Source organism: Venturia canescens, chromosome 7 (assembly GCF_019457755.1).
Source record: "Venturia canescens isolate UGA chromosome 7, ASM1945775v1, whole genome shotgun sequence".
Classification (NCBI taxonomy): Eukaryota; Metazoa; Arthropoda; class Insecta; order Hymenoptera; family Ichneumonidae; genus Venturia; species Venturia canescens.
The window spans coordinates 18,361,202-18,382,610 of record NC_057427.1 but is presented as its reverse complement, the minus strand read 5'-3'; the positions used below and the strand labels follow the sequence as shown (position 1 = coordinate 18,382,610).

Genomic DNA, 21,409 nt, shown 5'->3' with positions numbered 1-21,409 from the left:
AGATATTGTTCAAATAATTAAAATGGATTCTTATATTCAATAGAAGTTCATACGACTTGCCACGAGATTTCTATTTTTTTGCTGTTTTTTCTTGTGAAATTAAATAGTCATGAAATTGTTGAAGTAAACTACTGAAACGAAACACATTTTATTTCACTCACTTTCACGACAAGGCACATACGGGTGTTTACACTGGCGGCCATATTGAAAAACTGTCATTTGGCAGAGCGCCGCTCGGAAAGCGAGGCGCTCTCAGTACTGCCAACCCAAATTCAATTTATCAAAATTCCCTATATTCACGGAATTTTTCATTTCATTTAATTATAATTAAATAATCCTTTTCTTGATCAAATTAATGATGCGAATTATTAGAAAAAATTATTCTGAACAAATGGGTGAAGATTTCAGGTCAAAATTATTCAAATTTGTAAGAACATTTTTCTTTATGAGATCGAGTGTGCACAGTGCGCATGCGCGATGATCTAATTCGGTAAGCACGTTGGAGAAACGTAATCATGAGTGGATAATTAATTAAAGTGATATGGAAATGTTTTCGTTGAGAAAATTAATTTAAAATAATTTAAATAATTTTAAATGAAATAAAATAATAGAAAAGGACATGAAAAAGAACAATAAAAAATTTGTTTTATCAAATTTTTTTGAATTCTCGCGCATGCAAAATGTGAGCTCAGCTCGACTCGACCAATTGGGATTTAAGGAGGGAAATCCCCACACCAATAAAAGATTTTAGAGCGGGAATCCCGGGTTCGAGATTAAGTCGCGCATGAATTTTAAAAAGCCCGAATTATTATTATTATTTTCTTTGTTTGAACGGGTATAAAAGGCCGAACGCAGAGACTGCGATAGCCATTCTCAAATTTAATTAGGTTTTTTTCATTGTTTTTCCTAAAATATATAGTTATCACTATTCACAATTTATCAAAATCGATACGATGAAACTACGGCGATAAAACACTACTAATTTTAATAAGCGTATACGAGAAATAAACATATATATATATATACTATCTTCTACATTGTACAATAGTAGTTGTATAAAAATATTCTAATTCACTAAAACCTTATAAAAACTGAAAAACTTCGATAGCCAGTCTCGTCTCGTATCTCGTCACGCTAGATTCGCAATAACGCTCTCTGAGCAAACGAAGAGCCAGTCTTGTCTCGAATCCGTTGAGCTTAACTCGCATTTGCAATTATCAAAAGCCAGTCTTGCCGCGAGATCTCGCCATGTTAGACTCACTGAAAATTTAATTCCCAAGCGTTCGAGACGAACAATCGAACAATAGTTTTTCGGCCGACCGCAAGCAACGCCACGGATCGCACCGCGGAACGCTTTGTTATTGCAATGACCTTAATATTTGAAAAATTGTCTATTTCAGACTAGAGATCTTGGGAGTATTTTTGATTGCGTTAATCAATGCTGAATCGGTTACTCCAAAAATCAGTTTTTCAAAAAAATACCGGATAAAGATGAAGCAAATTATATATTCCCATTCATTATTCTCTTGCAAACAATTTGTGACGAAACGATTTGAAAACAAAACCAGAAATAAAGTCCATTAGCGATATTTATTCTGACATGAAAACAAATAAAAAATGCTGAATCTTGAATCTCAAAAGAATATAGTAGAACGATGAGCTCGGAAAATGCGGTGTTTAACAAACTTTATTTGGTAATTATTTCGAAAATGGTTTGATTCATTATTCATTTAGACACAGAAATATCTTACCTCATTTATCGTTGAAAGAATTTTTCACAAAACCTTTAATTTGTCACAGAGTTTTCAACGGAGTGGAATTTTCACTCACAAGCGTGCGAGGTGAACAATCAAACAATGGTTTTTCGACTGATCGCAAGCAGCGCCACGCGCCGCGGATCGCACCGCGAGCGTAGTGAGCAGCGCACCTCTGCTTTCCCTCCCTACTTCCGTAAAAAGATATTTCTCAATGATAAATTAAAATGAATAAAAGATCATTTTAAATAACTACACAAAAAAAATGATAAATTTCGATTTTTCTAATTCATTTATTGGAAAATATCGTTTTTCTCATTTTTTTTATTGAGTTATTGGGAAATATTATTTTTCTCATTTTTTTTCTTCAATTATTGTGAATTTTTTGTTTTTTTTTTTATTCTTCAAGTTATTGAGAAATATTTTTTTCCCATTTCTTTTTTTTTTATTTGAGAAAAAACCATTTCCAATTTTTTTTTTATTGTTCATTGCTAAATATGTTTTTCTTTTTTTTCCCCTCCCATCACTGCTAATACCAGTCAGTTGACTTTTCATTCCTGTTGTAACATGAATTAAAATAACTAATATTTTACATTTTTTCGTAATGATTAATATTCCCCGAAAATGATCGCGAAAATATCATTTTTGCCTATCTCTGATCCTAAGAACTGAAAGAAAATCTAAGAATTTAAAAAAACCCTTGGAAATCGTACAAGATTACATCGACAACCTATCGCTTTTTTTCGAAACGAACGGATCAGTTATAAAAGTACATGTGTTATATAAGAATTTTTTCATGATATCTTTTACTTTATTTGGTTAAAACTGGAAGAATCGATGCAAAAAATAATTTATAGCCTATTACGCTTCAGACGAAGTAACCCGAAAGAAAAAAATTGCAACTTTTAATTTTAAATTTATTGAAAATTTTTTCGTTGGAAAAATAAAATCTACATAGATAGAGTATTTCATTGTCTCTATTTCATCATGCGATAACACTAACGCTGATCGAATTTTCTTAACATCACAAAAAATGTACACTTAATAAAAAATCAAGTCTTTTACTTTATTTACCCGAACATTTGATCAGAAAAACCTCTTTCAACTGCGCTAATCAATCGAACGTCGTAGTTTGTGCAAAGAACTGACTGCAGCTCCGTATAAATATTATAAAGACCATTGTTCAAGATTTATCTTTTTTATTCTTTTTGCATGTAGAAAAATATATTCGAATAGCATGGAGTTTTTGCAGCTAATGTAAGATCTGTAGTGAAATTGGGAGAAAAAAAAATTTTATCGGTTTGCAGAAGTTTATCAGAACCTTCTTAAAAATCAATTATTATAAGGAGATGGAAAAAATTTCGAAACAAATTCTATAAAAGCATTTCATAAATAGAATATTAAAAGGGAAAAAATTCTTATCCTGAACTTTGCCTTCAAACTCCATGATTCTCGAGCTCAGCCACTTCTCTGCTAATTAATGCTTCAACTAGGAATGGTGAAAGATATGAAACAAAAGTTTTCAAAAATGCCTAGTCAATTCAAACAAAAGTGGAATATTTGTGCGAAAATAAATTACCCGCTACTAATTCGTCATCGGTCGCGCAATGAGGAAAAGACTTACAAACTCCGAAATCTCTCAAAAAAACATTTTTTTCAATAATGTACGCAGCAAAAGAATGTCCAACATGTTCATCATATAAAAAAAAACGTTATAGAAGAAATTCTATCAGCTGACTCCAACTAAGCATTTTGATTTATTATTATTTTCATAATGAACAGAATCAAATGAACAGAATAATGACTAAAAACATTTTAAAACAGTGAAATAGAAGTCCAAAAACGACAATATTCAAAACTTCATATTGGGTAAACAAAAAATTGTAACAAATATCCTAAATGGAAACTTGGTGTGATAGATTTTCAATGGTGTAAATTCGAAAAGTTTCTTCACCTTCCCAATTACATTACGACAAAAATTTTCGACCATTTCGTTAATAATTAAATGATCCATACGAAATGTTCATGAACTCTGTACAATTTACAAGTTGCAGAAATTATTTTCATCTAGGCGTAATAAATACGTCGTATAGTCCTTTCACGATGGGAAGACGTATGAACAAAGTATTTATACTGTAATGTAACTTAGAAAGTCAAACAGCTTTTCGGAATACACTGAAAGGAATTACGAATTTTTCGTTGTTTTCATCTTTGAGAGCACTGCATGTTAACGTTTTTAGTTTAACAATGGATGCGAACCTTTGCTTCATTTAATTTCATTCCGCAGATATCTTCGCTGTAAAAATAAAACTATTTGTCAAGGTACGGCAAAATTGGTACATGGGGTAATAGAAGATTTGTACCCCCATTCGGAATACTGCATGCCAGATGAGAATTTTGAGCTTATTGGTTGGTTCAAGCAGGCTTTGTCTGATTCACTAGCAATGCACTGGTACAAATTGAAAGATTTGTACGACACTACGGCGACTGTGTAAGTTCTTTCACGTCATTCTATAATTTTCATCTTGTCGTTTTATGCATTTACCTTAATTATTTCTTAATTATTCAAATAGTTTTCTACCTCCAGAAAATGACTGAACAACAAATGATTGGTTCCTCATTTTACTGAGCAGTGTATATCAATTGAATTACATATGTAATATGAGAGATTCTCTGTCAAACCGGCCACTTTTTTCGACCATCTCAGATCTATTTCATAACTGGTTATATCAAAGTACTACTAAAAGGCACTCTATGTGAATGTTTTCAGATTTTTAAATTCATAGTTTCAGAAAATATTGTTTTTTTTTTCAAATAAACATATCTCGTCAACTTGAAGTAACTGAAAAACACGTTTTCACATAAAGCTTCTAGTTTCGTGTTAGCTTTCGAGCGGACGACTCGAAATAATTTTTATGTTCTGGTAACGATGACTTTATACGAAAAAAAGGAGAATTATTTTTTTATTCAGAAACAGCCATCTTTTTTTTGCTGAAAAAATTACAGAGTTTTTCAGTATGTCTGACGATATCGTGAAAAAATTGCCAGAGTGGCACGAATCCAATAGGGTAAAAAAAATGAAATCACAAAAATTATTTTTTTTTTATTCATAAATAGCCAGTCTTTTTTTACTGAAAAAAATACAGAGTCTTTCAGAATGTTTGGTGATCTCGCTAAAAAACCGCCAGAGTGGTACAGATCAAGGTACCGATATGGAAAAATTAATTTGTGTAATTTCATTTTTTTTTACCCTAGAATCTCGATCCGTGCCACTCTGGCGATTTTTTTGCGATACCATCAGACGTAATGGAAAACACTGTAAGTTTTTCAGCCAAAAAAAAATTACTGTTTCTGAGAAAAAAGAATTCTCCCCTTTTATCGCAAAAAATCATCGTGACCAGAACGTAAAAATTATTTTGAGTCGTCCGCTCGAAAGCTAACACGAATCGACAACTTTTATGTGAAAACGTTTTTTTCAGTTACTTCAAGTATACGAGATATGTTCATTTGATAAAAAAACGGCGTTTTCTAAAACTACGAATTTAAAAATTTGAAAAAATTCACATAGCGTGTTTTTTAGTGGTACTTTGATATAATCAGTTATGGGATAGATCTGAGATGGTCGAAAAAAAGTGACCGATTCGACAGAGAATCCCTCTTATATATCAATTCATCTTTCATGTATTATGTAAATTATCGATGTTTCAACCTAAGAAATAGTGTTCCGATCGTCATCGTTTGTTCATGATGCATGGAGTATTTTGATTAATTCTCCATGATATCTATAATTTTTCTTTCGCTGTTTACTTTCATAAATACATCCAAAGATGATGGAAAAAATCATCTCAATCTATCTTAGCCCAATCTAATATTGATGTTCAGATATTTTTGTATTATTTCGCTTATTTTCTATTGAAACCGTCCTAGCCCTCATGATTTTTGCTTTTGTATGGTTTGTATACGTGCGTGGGACAGAAACGATCCAAACGAGCTACGAAGACTTCAATGACTTGTACGTAAATTGCAAATCGGTGCATGGAAATTGTTAGGCGGCTTGACTTTAAAATCAAGTGAATACAGATTGTTATAAAACATTTCATGCTTTATAAAAAAAAATGAGATAAACCTTGTGACGTGACATTTCGCTCCGCCACGCCCGTACGAACCCGTGTCGACCAGTGGACCGGTATACGGCCCATACTTTTGCCGACGCCCGCCGCCCGCCTGTTTCATTCGGATGAAGATTCTTTAGTTTTAGCTGCGTCACGTAACGTTAACTTTGCCTTACCTTGAATTCTTGAATTTCTTCCTTTGTATTATTTATCGCCTACCTGCGCACACGCCATCACGAATTGCCTGTAAAAAGAGAGGGAGACGCGCATTTGTAGTACCTACTCGTATGCTATCTTTTGTCGATCGTCGACGGACTTGAGGTCGAATCTTTGTTTCGCGACTGTGCCTCGTGGGAGTTCCCTCGGGATCACCGAAGTATCTCGTTCCCTCTCTCCCCCCCCTCTGCTGACCGCGCGCGCGGGTCGCGCTTTCGCGTGCTCAATTTCTCTGTGTGGGGTTCGCGGGGACTTTCCTGTCAGCGTATCGGGGATTGGGCTCCGCACAACCGAGCTCAGTCCAGTGGGCGGTCAGAGGATCACGCTGGTTTTATCGGCCAACTTGAACGCCTCCCGTGACCTCTTCGCCGAAACAACCGAGAGTTGTCCCGTCCACCGTCGTCCGCCCGGGCACTACAGTTCGTTCAACCGGCGCCTCGTCCAGTGGGGCTCGGGATTATCCACCGGGAGTCGGGGTGTAATCTTTGCCTGGTGGCGCCTAGTGGACCCACCGTGGCTCGAAGGGACGCCCCGAGTCGCGAGGGAGGTCTCCCCCCGGCTCCCCGGTAACGTCGGCCGAGTCCCCAAGAGGAACAGTGTCCGGGCCTCGACAAAACCACCGAACGCGGTCGGGAACTTTGCCCGCAGGACCCTTCATTTTTTGACTCCGGCGTTAGCCACAACCGGGCGCGTGAGAGGTTAACTCTCCCACGTGCTCGATTTTCGTATTTGCCGCGGGAAGCGCGGTGCGCGAGCAACCACAAGTCCGCTCGTGAGACGCGAGAGCGTGGCCCGTAGCGTGCGGCCCGGCGGAGAGGGGGAAGTGCCGAGACGGCGCACCGGCCAGCGTGCTAGTTAGTCTTCATCTGAACAGCGCGGCGGACGGTGCCTCCTACCTGACTTGAAGGGATCTCTCGGTAAGCCCGCTCCTCATGTTTCTCTTCATGCCTGTTCTCGTGTCTGTAGTCCCTTTTCTTATAATGTCGTTTCTGGGGGATCGAGTCCCTGACGTCTACCTGTAGATTGTGCCTGACGAGAGATCGTGGAAGGGAATTGTCGGCCTCGCGGCCGGCGATCGCCCCGACTCTTTCTCCGTCGTCTTGCGGATATTTCTGGGATGAAACACGAGGACAGGAGCGATATTGTTTGGCCGATTGCTGACTCCGTCTATTCGTTTCCCTAGTTTTCGCCTCAAGTCTCTCGCCGTCGCGTTATTACATTTTTCGTCATATTACCTGGCGACTAGCGCGTGTGCTAGCGCCCTGCCTATCTCTCTCTCTTTCGCGTCGTCGCGCTTCGGGGCGTACGGCGTTGAGCCCCGGCTTTGTTTATCATAATATTTTACGTGCGCTCTCTTCCGTCTCGCGTGTTACCCCTTCGTTGTAATGGAACTACTTTGATTTGTCCTCGGTATTGCCCTCGCGTGTTGCACTGAGTCGATTATAATATCTTTCTGTCAAATTTTACCTGCGCTTACCTACAGCCTCCGCGGCTGTTCAATTTTTCCCTGCGCTTTACCTACGGTACTCGTTACCGGTTACCTGCGCCTTACCTCCGGTACTCGCTACCGGCTACCTGCGCTTTACCTACGGTGCCTGTCGCCGTTTGTCCTCGACCTGCGTTCTATCTACGGCCTTCGGCCCCTGCGGATGTTACCTACGCGTTACCGATTCGTTCTGAGGCACTCACTGTAATCTCTACCCATGTTTTCTTATGAATTTCTTGTCAGCATTAAACAGTGAATAAAATTGTTAATAATTTACTGGATCCATTGACTTGTGTCGGCTACATTCTTTCGTGTCGTGAATGGTTGTCTTTTCCCCAAGTACCCTCCCCTCTACCTTTAGTAACTCAGAATCGAGCTGAGTAGTCGGGTCATCCTTCGTCGCGCGGGGAATCACGGGGTCGTGTATAACCTTCCAATTCGAGTGGGCAAAATTAAGTCGATTTTCATCGGCGGTACGCTCGTACCTGGCGCCCAGCCCACCCGGGGCCGTGTGGACTCGTGATTCTCCTCACCGTGAGCGGAGAAGGGGCGAGGCAACCCTCTCGGGGGAAATGTCGACGTAAAACATCGAATCATGCATAAAAATCGAAAACGGCAATGATAGACTTCTTAAGATTAATATTAAGGGCTCTAACTTTCTCCAAATTTTTTTTTCGATATTCTTAATAATATTCTCGATATATTTTTTTGGAGAAAAAAATATAGATTGTTATTGGCCCAGTCCACAGAATATACTAGTTTTACGAAAAGAAAAATACGACAGGGTATTTTTTTAGAAGCGCAATATATAGCTTATATTTATCAGTTATGTGCATCGGATATAAATAAAGGAACTTTAAGTTATGTGTTTACAAATTCATTGACATAGAATGACTCATACACACAATGCTGTTGACGTTGCAATATACATATGGATATAATATTCTAAAAATTAACCCGTTACAGATACTTGCAACGCATATTACTCAGAAAAATTCGTTCTTCCTCTAATTTGGTGTCGAAATGCGGTCGTAATTCTTAATCAATCTATACAATTTGAATAAATATAATTATAGAAAGGTAACTTAGACAAATCGGATAAGTAATGTAATTTTACTTCTTTCAACGAATAATGGTGTTTTAGTGATCGACGATACACGTAGTGTACCTTGCCATTAGGCACCAGATCCATAGGGCCGCTTCTCTTCGGAGTCAACGTGGCCCTCGGTGAAGCCGGCGTTTATTTCGAGCGTTAACAATCTATAAGGCCGCTTTTCTCCTGAGTTAATGTGGCCCGTAGTATTGCTAGTACCCGTTTGAATGCTGGAGGGAAATACGGTCTTTGTTCTTATTTGTCCGGGATGCTGTACACATCAGTGTTTACATTCAAATGCTTATTTTTTTAATGGATTGGTCCATAAATTCCAATAATTTGTAATATACGTTGCAGGGATCAGATCTTTCAAAGTCCATCTTAACAATTGATTCAGAGTCACGACTAGACGCGAGGAAGATTGAATATTGTTCTCATACCAATGAATTATAACGAATTTTTGAAAGTACACGGCAACAAAGTAGATTCAGTTTTCGAATATCCAAGTCAATTCGTGTTGCTTTAATTTTTCTCGTGTATCCTGAAACGTCAATGTCATTACCACATATTTCAAATTGAATGTTAATGTGTTAAACTTCGTATGCTCCTTGTTACAATTTTTTTTACAGAATCATTATGTAAGGTATGCTTGCTCGAGAGAGCAACCCATGTATATTTGCCTTGTGGGCACTGGTGTTGCTGCCTCCGATGCGTCAATCAACTGTGGCACGAATATTCTCGACGACGGTGTCCGGTATGCAGGACGGAAGGATCGGAGGCCCCTCGAAGGATTTTTTTGCCCAGCGAATGTTCAAGTTTTCAAGATGAAAATGAGTTTTTGTTGTTGATGAAAAGAAAATATATCATGAAAAAATTTGGTCGTGTTCTATTTATATTTGTATAGATTTTAGTACAATACCCAAGTATTACTGGCTATAAAAATATTCAACAATTCCGAGCAATTTCCGAGTTTTGTAACCTCCATGAAAATTATCGTGAAAAACCATTATACAAATATTCAGAAACTTCCAATTTCTTGTTATTCAGTTCTGGGCTCAGCATCTTTTTTCAATATTGACCCAACAAAAAATTATGAGAGTCATAACTAACCGTAAAAATTTCATCCTATCTACAAGATTCTTTAAAGAGAAAAATATTATTCAAAAACGGTAGAAAATTTTTTTTACCACCTTTCAGTGACAAAACATGAAAAAATGCAATGGGATTGAAGAAAAACAATATAAATTTTTAGCTTCCAAATGCCGTTTTTTTTTGATTTAAGTAGTTTTATAGAGATCCATTAATGTATGAAATTGATTTTTGTTCCTATAATTATTACGGCAGGTAAAAATCATTATTATTGGTTAAAATACATATATTTTTCAAAAACTGCAATTCACGCAGACTGAAAAATGCGTGCCTCACAAATTTTTATGAATTTCAACCAACCCTTCTCGCAAGCCATTATTCGTAAGCAATCGAGATTCATAATGGAAAATTTTCAAAACATTACTGAGAAGTTCATTATTGAACATCGGAGTATTCAAATTTTCCTAAAAAATTTGTGTGGCTATGCCGACGTACGCTATTTTTCCGTTCGCTATTTTTCTGTTCGCTATTTTAAACGTTCGCTATTTTGTATATCGAAGTTTTATTCATTCAAACAACTCGCTCTTGATTCATTTCCCCTGTATGTTCTGGTTTTCCAATTAATAATCACTTTCCATCTCGAATTTCGAAAATATACATTTTATTACATTAGGCGATCTATATTATCTGCATTTAAAATAAATACAGTATTTTCAAATAAATGCACATTCAAAATAGAAATATTTGGTTGAGCAATGATCTACTTGAAAGTCTGTCGAAAATAAATCTTCTAATTATTCTGAAATTTCATATTATCAATTTTAAATTTTCAAAATATCGACTGTTCGCTATTTTAGTCGTTCTAACTTTTGAACCCCACCCCGAACATTGTATTCAGAAATTCTGTATGTTCCCATGGATGTTAGCAGGCATTATATTTGATCGCATCCAAAACTGAGCAACTGTAGACTTAGCGTAATGAATCTTTTCACTAATAATTCCACATTTGTAGTTTGCAAAGTGGGAATACTCAACATACATGTCATTTCATAAGTATTGTTGTAAAAATTTGTGTTTGCCTACTGCATTCCAAAGATTCGACTTTTCATATGATCAGCAAACAAAGCATCCAAAGACTTTTTGGAATAAGTTTCAAAATTTGTTACTCGACAGACTAGGTGGAAAAAGAATAACTACACTTATATCAAAACCAGAAACTGTTTTGAGAATCTGATGTACAAAATGTGAGATTGATGATCATAGCTGGAAACCTCTTGAATCACGTTACCACAATCAGCATGAAGAAATAGTAGAAAATCATAGGACACATATTAGGCAATTAATTAATGATATGTATCGATCCGCTGCAAACCGATGGAGTGAAAACAAGGATCGGAGAGGGCAGAGCCAAACTGAATATGAAGCAAAATATGGGAAACATGAGAAATAAATTAGAAAACATTTATTCAATTAAAGTTTACAAGATCATTCTAACAGTTCTGTGTGTTTTTGTTGTATTTATTCATATATATAATCTGACGCCTTCATATATATAACCTAGCCTACTGACGATATATTTACACTGGACAATATTTCTCGCACTCTGATTTAATTGAAAGATTATTTTAGTTAACGCTTATTTCCAGTCGAACAAAATAATGAAATCTTGAAAAGTTTTCGTTGACATATGCATGGCGCATTTTTTATATCCTTTTTCGCACACATATCACAGACTACATGGTTTAATATATAACAAAATTTAACGAAATAAATAGTAATATGCACTTCGTTAGATGACGAAAATTATTTTTAGTTATCCCGCACGCACTTCATAATATCATAACCTCAAACGTCAACATGACGTGAAACTTCGGCTGGTGACTTTCGAGCTCTCGGCATGTGACGTCAGTCCGCGACACCGCTGCGAAGTTAGACCGAGGGACATGAGGCCTTTGATGGTATTATATACAGAGATGTCAAATTTCTAAATGTGTTAGTAACTTTTGCATAATCTTGAGTCTGTGCAAAGTTTTTTCTCAGCAATTACGCTACTGATCGTGTTGGTTTCGGGCTCATTCGAAAGAGATTTTGAAATTGAGTCTCCAAACTAATTTTCGCTTAACAAAACATCTCTTGGGCTCCGCAATTCTAGAAAATGACATGCCAGTTTTACCCCCACCACCGCGAATCGTTTTATTTAGAGAAAAGATAGTCTCGGTGGTCTCGGCGAGAGCCTCAGGCCAGCAGACGACAGGGCTGTCAATGTACTTGTCCCGAGACTCTACGGAGTCTCTTGATTGCTCCCGCTGAGACAAATGAAGCGCGTGCAGTTTTGACAGCGCAGAAATATTATACTCTTTCGGCACTGAAATCGGTGCCCGACCAAATTAGTGGTCGATATTCGACCAGATCCGTCCATTAAAGGTTAAGCTTGAGTCGGGAAGAAAAACTAAATAATTTTTTTTCAATCTTATGGTGGAGAATAGTATATTACACACCTAGGGAGGGAAAATAGACTACTTCAAACCGCGGGCAGAATTGTCACCCGAGCCGAAGGCGTGGGTGATAAGCACGCGGTTTGAGGTGGTCTAATTTCACTCCCGTGGAGTGTATACGATTTTTCTGTCCGACGCAGGTGGAATGCGAATGTTGCCACTTTCGGCCCGGAGGGCAGAAAGTATATATTTTAGCCCCTGGGGTTTTATCTAGAAACTTCACAGCACTATGATTCAATGTGGCCACCTCGCAACAACAGCATACTTTCGATGCTATTCGAAAGACGGGCAATTCCACTGGACAATTCTCGAGCATCAGCCAATGGCATCACCCCTACGCCTCGCCGTAGCGGCAACGTCGCCTAGTGGCTGTACATCCGACAACGTAGTCTCCCCTCTCTTCACGAGAGAAGATTGCCGGGAAGAGAGTTGCACGTTAACGGTCGACGAGTCGAGACATCATTCCCGCATCACCTGATACAATAAATTATATTTGAACATTTTTGGACTGTTAATAAAGATATCGTATGTTATCTTCTAACTCGTCTGTGGGATTTAATTAAGCGAACACAGTATTCCCCACACTGGTGACCCCGATGTGATCGGTGAGTTGATTTACTAGCGTACGACCACGTGCAAGCGTTTTCTTTTCTGGTCACGGGTGCCAGAACCGACTTTTACCGCGAACTATTTTCCTCGTCACGACTCGAGTTCGCGATCTATCTCTCGCCTCAATTTCGCTCGGACCGTGATAGCGAATAGTGACCAAGTAAATACGACTTTCGTTTTCGTCCAAATTCATTCTTTTATTCTGTGACCACGGCAGTCCACGCGGGCCTCAAAATCATTGTGTGCGCGCGTTACGAATATCCCGATAATCCGCGTGCATCCTCGCTTTTTCGTGTGCGCGGAGGTTCGAGACGCCTGGCGCACAGTACGCCGTGCGACAATTTCTACATATTTTTCGCGATACATATCAACGAGAAATGGCCGACGACGGGAGCGGTGGTGCGACGACAATCGGAGATTCCTTCGTGACTCCCGGCGACCACTCGCCGACAGTGTTTATGTCAAGAATCGCCAAATTACCTCTCTTTTGGAAGCAAGAACCGACAGTTTGGTTTTTACAAGTCGAAGCCGCATTTTCGTTAGCCGGTATTACTCGCGACGAAACGAAATACCATTATCTGCTGTCTAATCTCGACGCGACAGTGTTACCGTTCGTCACCGACCTGATTCAAAATGAAGCTACACGTGATAAATACAATGCGATCAAGGAGCGAATTTTATCCTCGTTCGCCGAAACTAATGAAAGTAAAATTCGTCGTTTGTTAAAAGGGCAGCTCTTAGGCGATCAACGACCCTCACATTTTCTGCAGCATATGCGTAATATCGCAGCGGGTCAGTGCGACGATATCGTACTTCGATCATTATTCATCGAGCAATTACCGCAACAAGTCAGTGCGATTCTTTCGGCATCAAGCGAGGCGGATTTAAATAAACTCGCACTTCTAGCCGATAAAATCATGGACATTCAGCGTCCCGCGCTTCTCAACGCTGTCGATAACCCGACGACTCAGTCGTTTCAAAGCGAAATTATTAAGCGCATCGAAGCGTTAACGAATCGATTTAATCAATTCGCAAATAATAACGGTAATCCACGAAAACAAGAGCGCGGTCGAAGTCGAACCCGATCGAAATCTCCTTGGCCGAATAATTCTGCTCAGAATAACAACGCCAATAACAATAGTGACGCTAACCGTCGCGATATGTGTTTCTATCATAAACGGTTTGGCTTAAAGGCTCGAAACTGTCGCTCACCGTGTACTTTTTCTAGCAATATTGACGGGTCGGAAAACTAATATTGTCGCCGAAAATCGAGACGGTTTGCGACGACTCTCGAAAACAATCCCGTCTCATCATTGTCGACGAGCTCTCCGGCATTTACTTTCTCGTCGATACCGGAGCTGATATTTCTGTGATACCGCGCGCGTGTGTGAGTGATGTGAGCTCGACACCCTCGACCTTCAAACTTTATGCCGCGAATAACTCTGTGATAAATACATACGGACAAAAACGAGTGTCTCTCGATTTTAAGCTGCGTCGTAAATTTTCGTGGGACTTTACTGTTGCCGACGTTTCTCGCGCAATTCTCGGTGCCGATTTCATTTGCAAATACGGGCTTTTAGTAGACTTGAAAGAAAAACGTCTTATCGACCCGACCACGAAATTCTTCTTCACTGGCGCGATTTCGCACGAGCCTGTCCCAACAGTTTCTACGGTGGCCGAAGATAACCCGTTCCGAGGACTTCTCAACGAACTTCCTTCCATCACGAGACCTTTTATTTTTACGAACGTTCCCACTCACGACGTGGAACACCATATCATTACCAAAGGGCCGCCGATCGCAGAACGTGCGCGCAGACTTTCCGGAGAAAAACTTCTCGCGGCCAAAAAGGACTTTGAATTTATGATGGACAAAGGAATTTGTTATCCGTCGAAAAGCAAGTGGGCCAGCCCTCTTCATCTAGTCAAGAAAAAAACTGGCGATTGGAGATCCTGTGGAGACTACCGAAGATTAAATGGAATTACCGAACCGGATAAATATCCTATTCCACATCTTCACGATTTTACACACCGACTGCGCGATTGTACCGTTTCCAAAATCGATTTGACGCGCGCGTACAATCAAATCCCGGTAACTCCCGCGGATCGTCCAAAAACAGCAGTGATTACTCCTTTCGGTTTATTCGAGTTTCGTGTAATGACTTTCGGACTGTGCAACGCCGCCCAGTCTTTCCAGAGATTTATGAACACAGTGACATATCAGTTGGACTTTGTTTTTTGCTACATCGACGACGTTCTCGTCGCGTCAAAAAACTTAGCGAAGCATGAAATTCACTTACGTACTCTTTTCCAACGTTTGGAAAAATACGGGCTCTCTATAAATCTCGCAAAATGCCAATTCGGGAAAGAAACGATCAGTTATCTCGGGTACGAAATAAACAAACTCGGAATTCGACCTCTCCCGGATCGCGTCGCAGCATTAATAAACTTCCCGAAACCAAAGAATATTTCACAACTTCGATGTTTTCTTGGTATCGTTAATTTTTACCGTCGTTTCATCAGCCACGCAGCACGTTCGCAGGCATCGCTGAGCGCATATTTGGCAGGAGCCAAAAAAAAGAACGACAAACGCGAAATTCAATGGACCCCGGAAACTGAAAGCGATTTTTTGGAGTGCAAAACGCAGCTTTCCAATGTATTTCTTCTTGCTCATCCTCTCGAAAATGCCCCACTCGTTCTTCGTACAGATGCATCCGATTTCTCGATGGGCGCAGTTCTCGAACAGCAGAGCAACGGCGAATGGGAACCGCTCGGTTTTTTCTCCAAAAAACTCTCTCCGACGGAAACCAAATACAGCACGTACGATCGCGAATTACTTGCTATATTTTCTAGTTTGAAGTTCTTTCAGTTCCTGATCGAAGGACGCCAATTAACGATACTCACGGATCACAAACCCCTCGTCTTCGCCTTCAAGCAGCGGAGCGACAAAGCATCTCCTCGTCAGCTACGCCAGTTGGATTTTATCGGGCAATTTACAACCAGTATTGTCCACATAAATGGCGCCGACAACACCGTCGCCGACGCTTTATCTAGGATCGAAACGCTCCAAATGCCCACGCTTTTTTCTACAGACGACCTCGTTGAAGCCCAGAGTAACGATCAAGAGTTACAGAAACTTCTTGAATCTAGTACAGCTCTTATTTTACGTCCTATACGAATCGATAATTCCGAAAAATCTGTTTTTTGTGACATTTCTAGTGAAAATATCCGTCCGTACATCCCGATGTCGCTCAAAAAACAAATTTTTGATGCCGTCCATGGTTTATCCCATCCAAGCGGAAAAGCCACTCAAAAACTCATTCAGACGAAGTTCGTGTGGCCACACATGAGAAAGAACATCACCGAATAGGCTCGTACCTGTCTGGCTTGTCAGCGAAGTAAAATTTCCAGGTACAATAGACACATACCTCAGCATATCCCAACACCGGACGTTCGTTTCGCTCACGTTCACCTGGATATCGTGGGACCTCTCCCTGCATCAAAAGGCCATCGATATTGCTTTACGGCAATCGATCGTTTCACAAGATGGCCGGAAGCATTTCCGATTTCTGACATTACCGCTGAATCCGTCGTCCACGCCTTTTTCTCATGCTGGGTCTCTCGCTACGGTCCGCCAATCACCGTAACTACCGATCGCGGGGCTCAATTCGAGTCCGCCCTTTTCCAAGCCCTCATCAAGGTCATCGGATGCGAGCGTACCAGGACAACCGCCTTTCACCCCGCTTCTAATGGTATGATAGAACGTTGGCACCGTTCTCTCAAGTCTGCGATTATGTGCCACGAAACAACGGATTGGGTCGAAACCTTACCAACCGTCCTTCTCGGTTTAAGAACGAGCGTAAAGGAAGATATCAAAATGTCCGCAGCTGAGTTGGTCTACGGAACGACGTTACGCCTACCTGGAGAGTTTCTCGTCGATTACGAGGGCAACGACGATCATCAAATCTACGCACAACGACTGAGAATTTTCATGCGCAATATTCGACCGGTACCAGCAGTTCATCATAGTAGACGAAAGCCTTTCCTTCATAAAAGTCTCTACGACTGCACCCACGTTTTCGTTAAAAACAATGCAAGAAAATCTCTGGAACAACCATTTGAGGGGCCATACGAAGTCATCAAACGAGTCTCCGACATCGTATTCAAAGTCGCAGTCAACGGTCAACCTACAACGATTTCCACGGAAAGATTGAAACCCGTATTTTTCGAAGCCATTACTCTTCCCGATACTTTTCCTGTTCTACCTACCAGTTTTCATCCCGTAACACCGACTCCCCCTACACCTGTCGTCTCAACACCTGTGGTATCGCCACCCACTACAACGAGAATTCAAATTCCCGCTACTCCTCCAGTGCTTACACCTCGCCCCGATTTACCTCCACGTACCTATTCTGGCCCCAAAAAGAAAAAGGTCACTTTTACTATCGCAACCTAGCTCGGTTGCTTGGAGGGGGGTAGCTGTGGCCACCTCGCAACAACAGCATACTTTCGATGCTATTCGAAAGACGGGCAATTCCACTGGACAATTCTCGAGCATCAGCCAATGGCATCACCCCTACGCCTCGCCGTAGCGGCAACGTCGCCTAGTGGCTGTACATCCGACAACGTAGTCTCCCCTCTCTTCACGAGAGAAGAGTGCCGGGAAGAGAGTTGCACGTTAACGGTCGACGAGTCGAGACATCATTCCCGCATCACCTGATACAATAAATTATATTTGAACATTTTTGGACTGTTAATAAAGATATCGTATGTTATCTTCTAACTCGTCTGTGGGATTTAATTAAGCGTACACAGTATTCCCCACATCAATGCGCCAACCAGTGCCATCTGTTAGCTTTGTTGGAAAGCACGAAGAGTGAGAAACGTGTATTTTGAGCTCCTCTGCGTTTCTTCATTTTGATCGGTCGACTTTCTAGCGTTTCGCTATTTTGACCATTCGACTTTTTTGGGGTTTCGGTAGTTCAACCTCAATGATATTGAGTCTTTCGTTATTATATTTTCGAAATTGTGAATATTCACAGTATGTCTGATTGTAATAATTTATGAATCGAAAGAGTGATATTCGAATTTTCGGAAAATCGATATTTTAGTTCGTCGTACTATGGGAGATTATTACATTCTGTTTTCAATGTAAACGTGCTTCGAACATTTAAGTTTCTACTTTATTCATTTTCGACATTCAAAGCTCTATTCGAGTTGATCTGTCTCCATATTATCATTCGAAGTTAATAAACTCGAGATTTTAGCTGTTCGAAATTTTAGTCATTCTAACATTTGATCCCCACCCATCAAGCTCTTCATGAACATCATTATTATTATCATTATTTTTAGTTAAGGGTACACCGACATTCTCATCAGTAACTGCATCATGTCAAATATAATCTTTGAAAGAAATATCTTGCTGCATGCCATTTTCTCCAAAATTTGGAGACTTCTCCTCAGCCTCCTCTTCCTTCTCCTCCTCCATCTTAACATTCACACGTTCATTCTTAATTTTCGGTTTTTTCGTATATGAAACTAACTCCTCTAACGGTTCCACAATCGGATTAAACATATCTTGTATTTTCTGCTGAGCACTATCACGTCCACTTTTCAACATTCGACGTTTTCGTGTGATTGCATCACTCGCCTTGGCAAGTTCACTCAAAACAGCCGTCTCCTTTAAAATTTCTTTGCGCTTCATGTTGACACGAGTAAGTCAGACTTTAGACTGTCTTGTAAAATCCAAGGGAATAATTATTTATCATCGTCATCATCGACAGTGAGGAAAGAATCAAATCACCTTCTATATCTTCCAGCATTCAATTAACTGTCCTTGTCAATCGTGATGAATCCATACTTGTCCGATTTCCAACACTTGACACACATTTTCTTGAAACTTGCATAAGTCATATCCATATTAACATGATCATTATATACATGTTTGAGGTTCATATCATCTTGCTTGAATAGCACTATAAAATTTGCATTGTCTCTCACGAGATGTTTCGGAATACGAGTATACGTCTGACAGAGATAAAAACTATCTACAATCTCGTGTCTTCCCATGGAAAAGAATGCTCTCACATTGTCCTGTTTCTCACACGCTATATCGTCAAAGATGAATATGGAGTTTGGGCGAGCTTTACTATAGATGCTACAACTTGTTCATGCTCGTTAAATTGAAAAAATTCCACTCCTTTCACAGGTTTAAGCATTCGCTCGAGCAATCGGTATTTTGGCTGCTTCAACGATTTCGAGTATAGATATATATTCTCAAATCTCAAACCATTTGGATGTATTAGGAGCGTGAGTAAGGCATTCGTTTTTCCACAATTCGAGGGGCCACAAAATACGGCTCAAATGCTGTTAGGTAAGTTTCCATGACGCTTCTTCACACTACCCGCTCCAACAATAAATTCATCGAAATTTATTATGGGGAGTTGACCGCTCGAAACTTGTTTCTTCGACTTCATCTCGCATGCGACTGATTGAAAAAATCATGTAAATGCAACTTTATAATGTTGGAATAGTCAGTCGAGTTGTGACCACTGCAGAGTGATGATTGTACATGATAAACCTGGTAAAGGTTTGGTAAACAGAATAATCAACAATCTCCCCGTAGAACTACATCTACCGGGCTATCAATATTGTGGACCGGGTACGAAATTGATCAAACGTCTTGCTCGTGGTGATCCTGGTATAAACTCGCTGGACGCTGCTTGTAAAGAGCACGATATCGCATATTCAAAAAATCGTGAAAACTTGGAAACACGACATCTGGCGGATAAAATTTTGGCTGAACAAGCCTGGCAACGTGTAACCTCGAAAGACGCAAGTCTTGGTGAAAGAGCAAGTGCTTGGGCCGTGACAAACATTATGAAGGCGAAAAAGAAATTTGGTCTAGGTATGAAAGGAGTGATGAAAAAGATCAAAAAAAGTGTTTGTCTGAAAAAGATCATTAGTGCCGCAAAGAAAGCCATGATTCTACCAGTACCCCGCAAAATTGGAGGTTTATTGCCCTTCCTCGTACCCATCTTTGCCGGCCTTAGCGCCGTTGGTGCATTGTCTGGAGGAAGTGCTGCAATAGTCAAAGCTGTAAATGCTGCTCAAGCGGCTAAAAAAGAATTGGAGGAAAGTAAACGTCACAACCGAATACTCGAGGCCATCGCTTTGGGTAAAGGTTTACATCTAAAACCATACAAACAGGGTTTGGGTCTTTATCTCGGGTCAAAAAATGTATAATCACGCTACCACATCAACCACTCACCGATATCGATCTCCTATAGTATGCGTGAGCCATGAAAATTCGTAACTTTCGCGGCATTTTCATGCGTGACACTTTGCCTGAAAATGGACCACTCAAGCAAGAATCGGCAATCGTGAATTTGGATGAAAATGTGGGCCCTGGGACACACTGGGTTGCATATAAAAAGACTGCGCAACGAATCACATACTTTGATAGTTTCGGCAATCTCCCACCTCCATCCGAACTCATGAGATACTTCAATGTTGGTAGCGTGAAATACGATTAAAAAAAGTATCAAGAGACTCGGCAGAGTCTCGGGACAAGTACATTGACAGCCCTGTCGTCTGCTGGCCCGAGGCTCTCGCCGAGACTATATTATCTCTGAATAAAACGATTCGCGGTGGTGGGGGTAAAATCGACATGTCATTTTCTTGAATTGCGAAGCTCAGGAGTTATGTCGCAATTTGAAGATTGAACTTTCAGCTAATTAAGAAATTCTCTTTCGATTGCGCCCAAAATCAGCATGATCGGTGGCGTAATTGCTGAAAAAAAACTTTGCACGGGCTCAAGATTATGCAAAAAGTACCAACACATTTACGCAGCTGACGTATCCGTATATGGGTTCAGACCGATACATACAAGGGATTCTTGATGCCCATCATAACCAATCACCGGTGAGAATCTATCCGTCTCGACCAATCGCCGATGAGAAAGTTTCTGATAGTCCTCAATGTTTTCTTGTATACCGTCTGTTATCGTCTGTTATGTTATTATAAAGTGATTGCGATCGTAGCCCCGTGGATCAACGGTGCAAGATTTGCAAATTTCGTTTAAATAAATAAAACATTATTGGAAATAGCAGTGGATATAATCAATTTTATTTTTTTCATAAAAGAAGTTTCATTAAGTTTCGAGTCCAATTCACGACAATAATATCTATAATAAATAAAACCTCAAAAGTGGATTAATTGATCTCATACAGTGTACTGAGAGTGAGTAAAATATTGAGAAGTGAAAACGTGAATAATGTGTATCGTGAAAATTAAGAATTATCTGTTCTACTTCGATATCGTAATATATACATAGATAGCAAATTTGCGAGATGTCGCGTCATGTTGACGTTTGGGTTTATGACCGCCGGAGTGCTGTTGCGTGCAGAGTGTAGAAAAATAAAAGTGGTTATTGAAAAGTGGAAGGAATCGATATTATTAATGACGTGACTAATTAGTGTTGAATAATAATAATAATAACAATGAGAAAAAAAAACGTTCGTTCATTATAACCTCTAAAATGTTCTTTCCAAACAGAA

General features: G+C 39.9%; 1 protein-coding gene across 1 annotated transcript; it reads left to right on the top strand.

Annotated features, from left to right (window-relative positions):
- The first annotated feature begins 16,644 nt into the window (after positions 1 to 16,644).
- LOC122413341 (uncharacterized) lies at positions 16,645 to 17,307 on the top strand. The gene has a single exon (XM_043423627.1). The coding sequence runs from the start codon at positions 16,645 to 16,647 to the stop codon at positions 17,305 to 17,307; it is 663 nt and encodes a 220-aa protein (XP_043279562.1).
- Positions 17,308 to 21,409: the final 4,102 nt, after the last annotated feature.

Excerpts from the sequence above, each read along its gene's own strand:
- LOC122413341 (XM_043423627.1), top strand. The coding sequence starts at position 16,645 with ATGTGCCACGAAACAACGGATTGGGTCGAAACCTTACCAACCGTCCTT.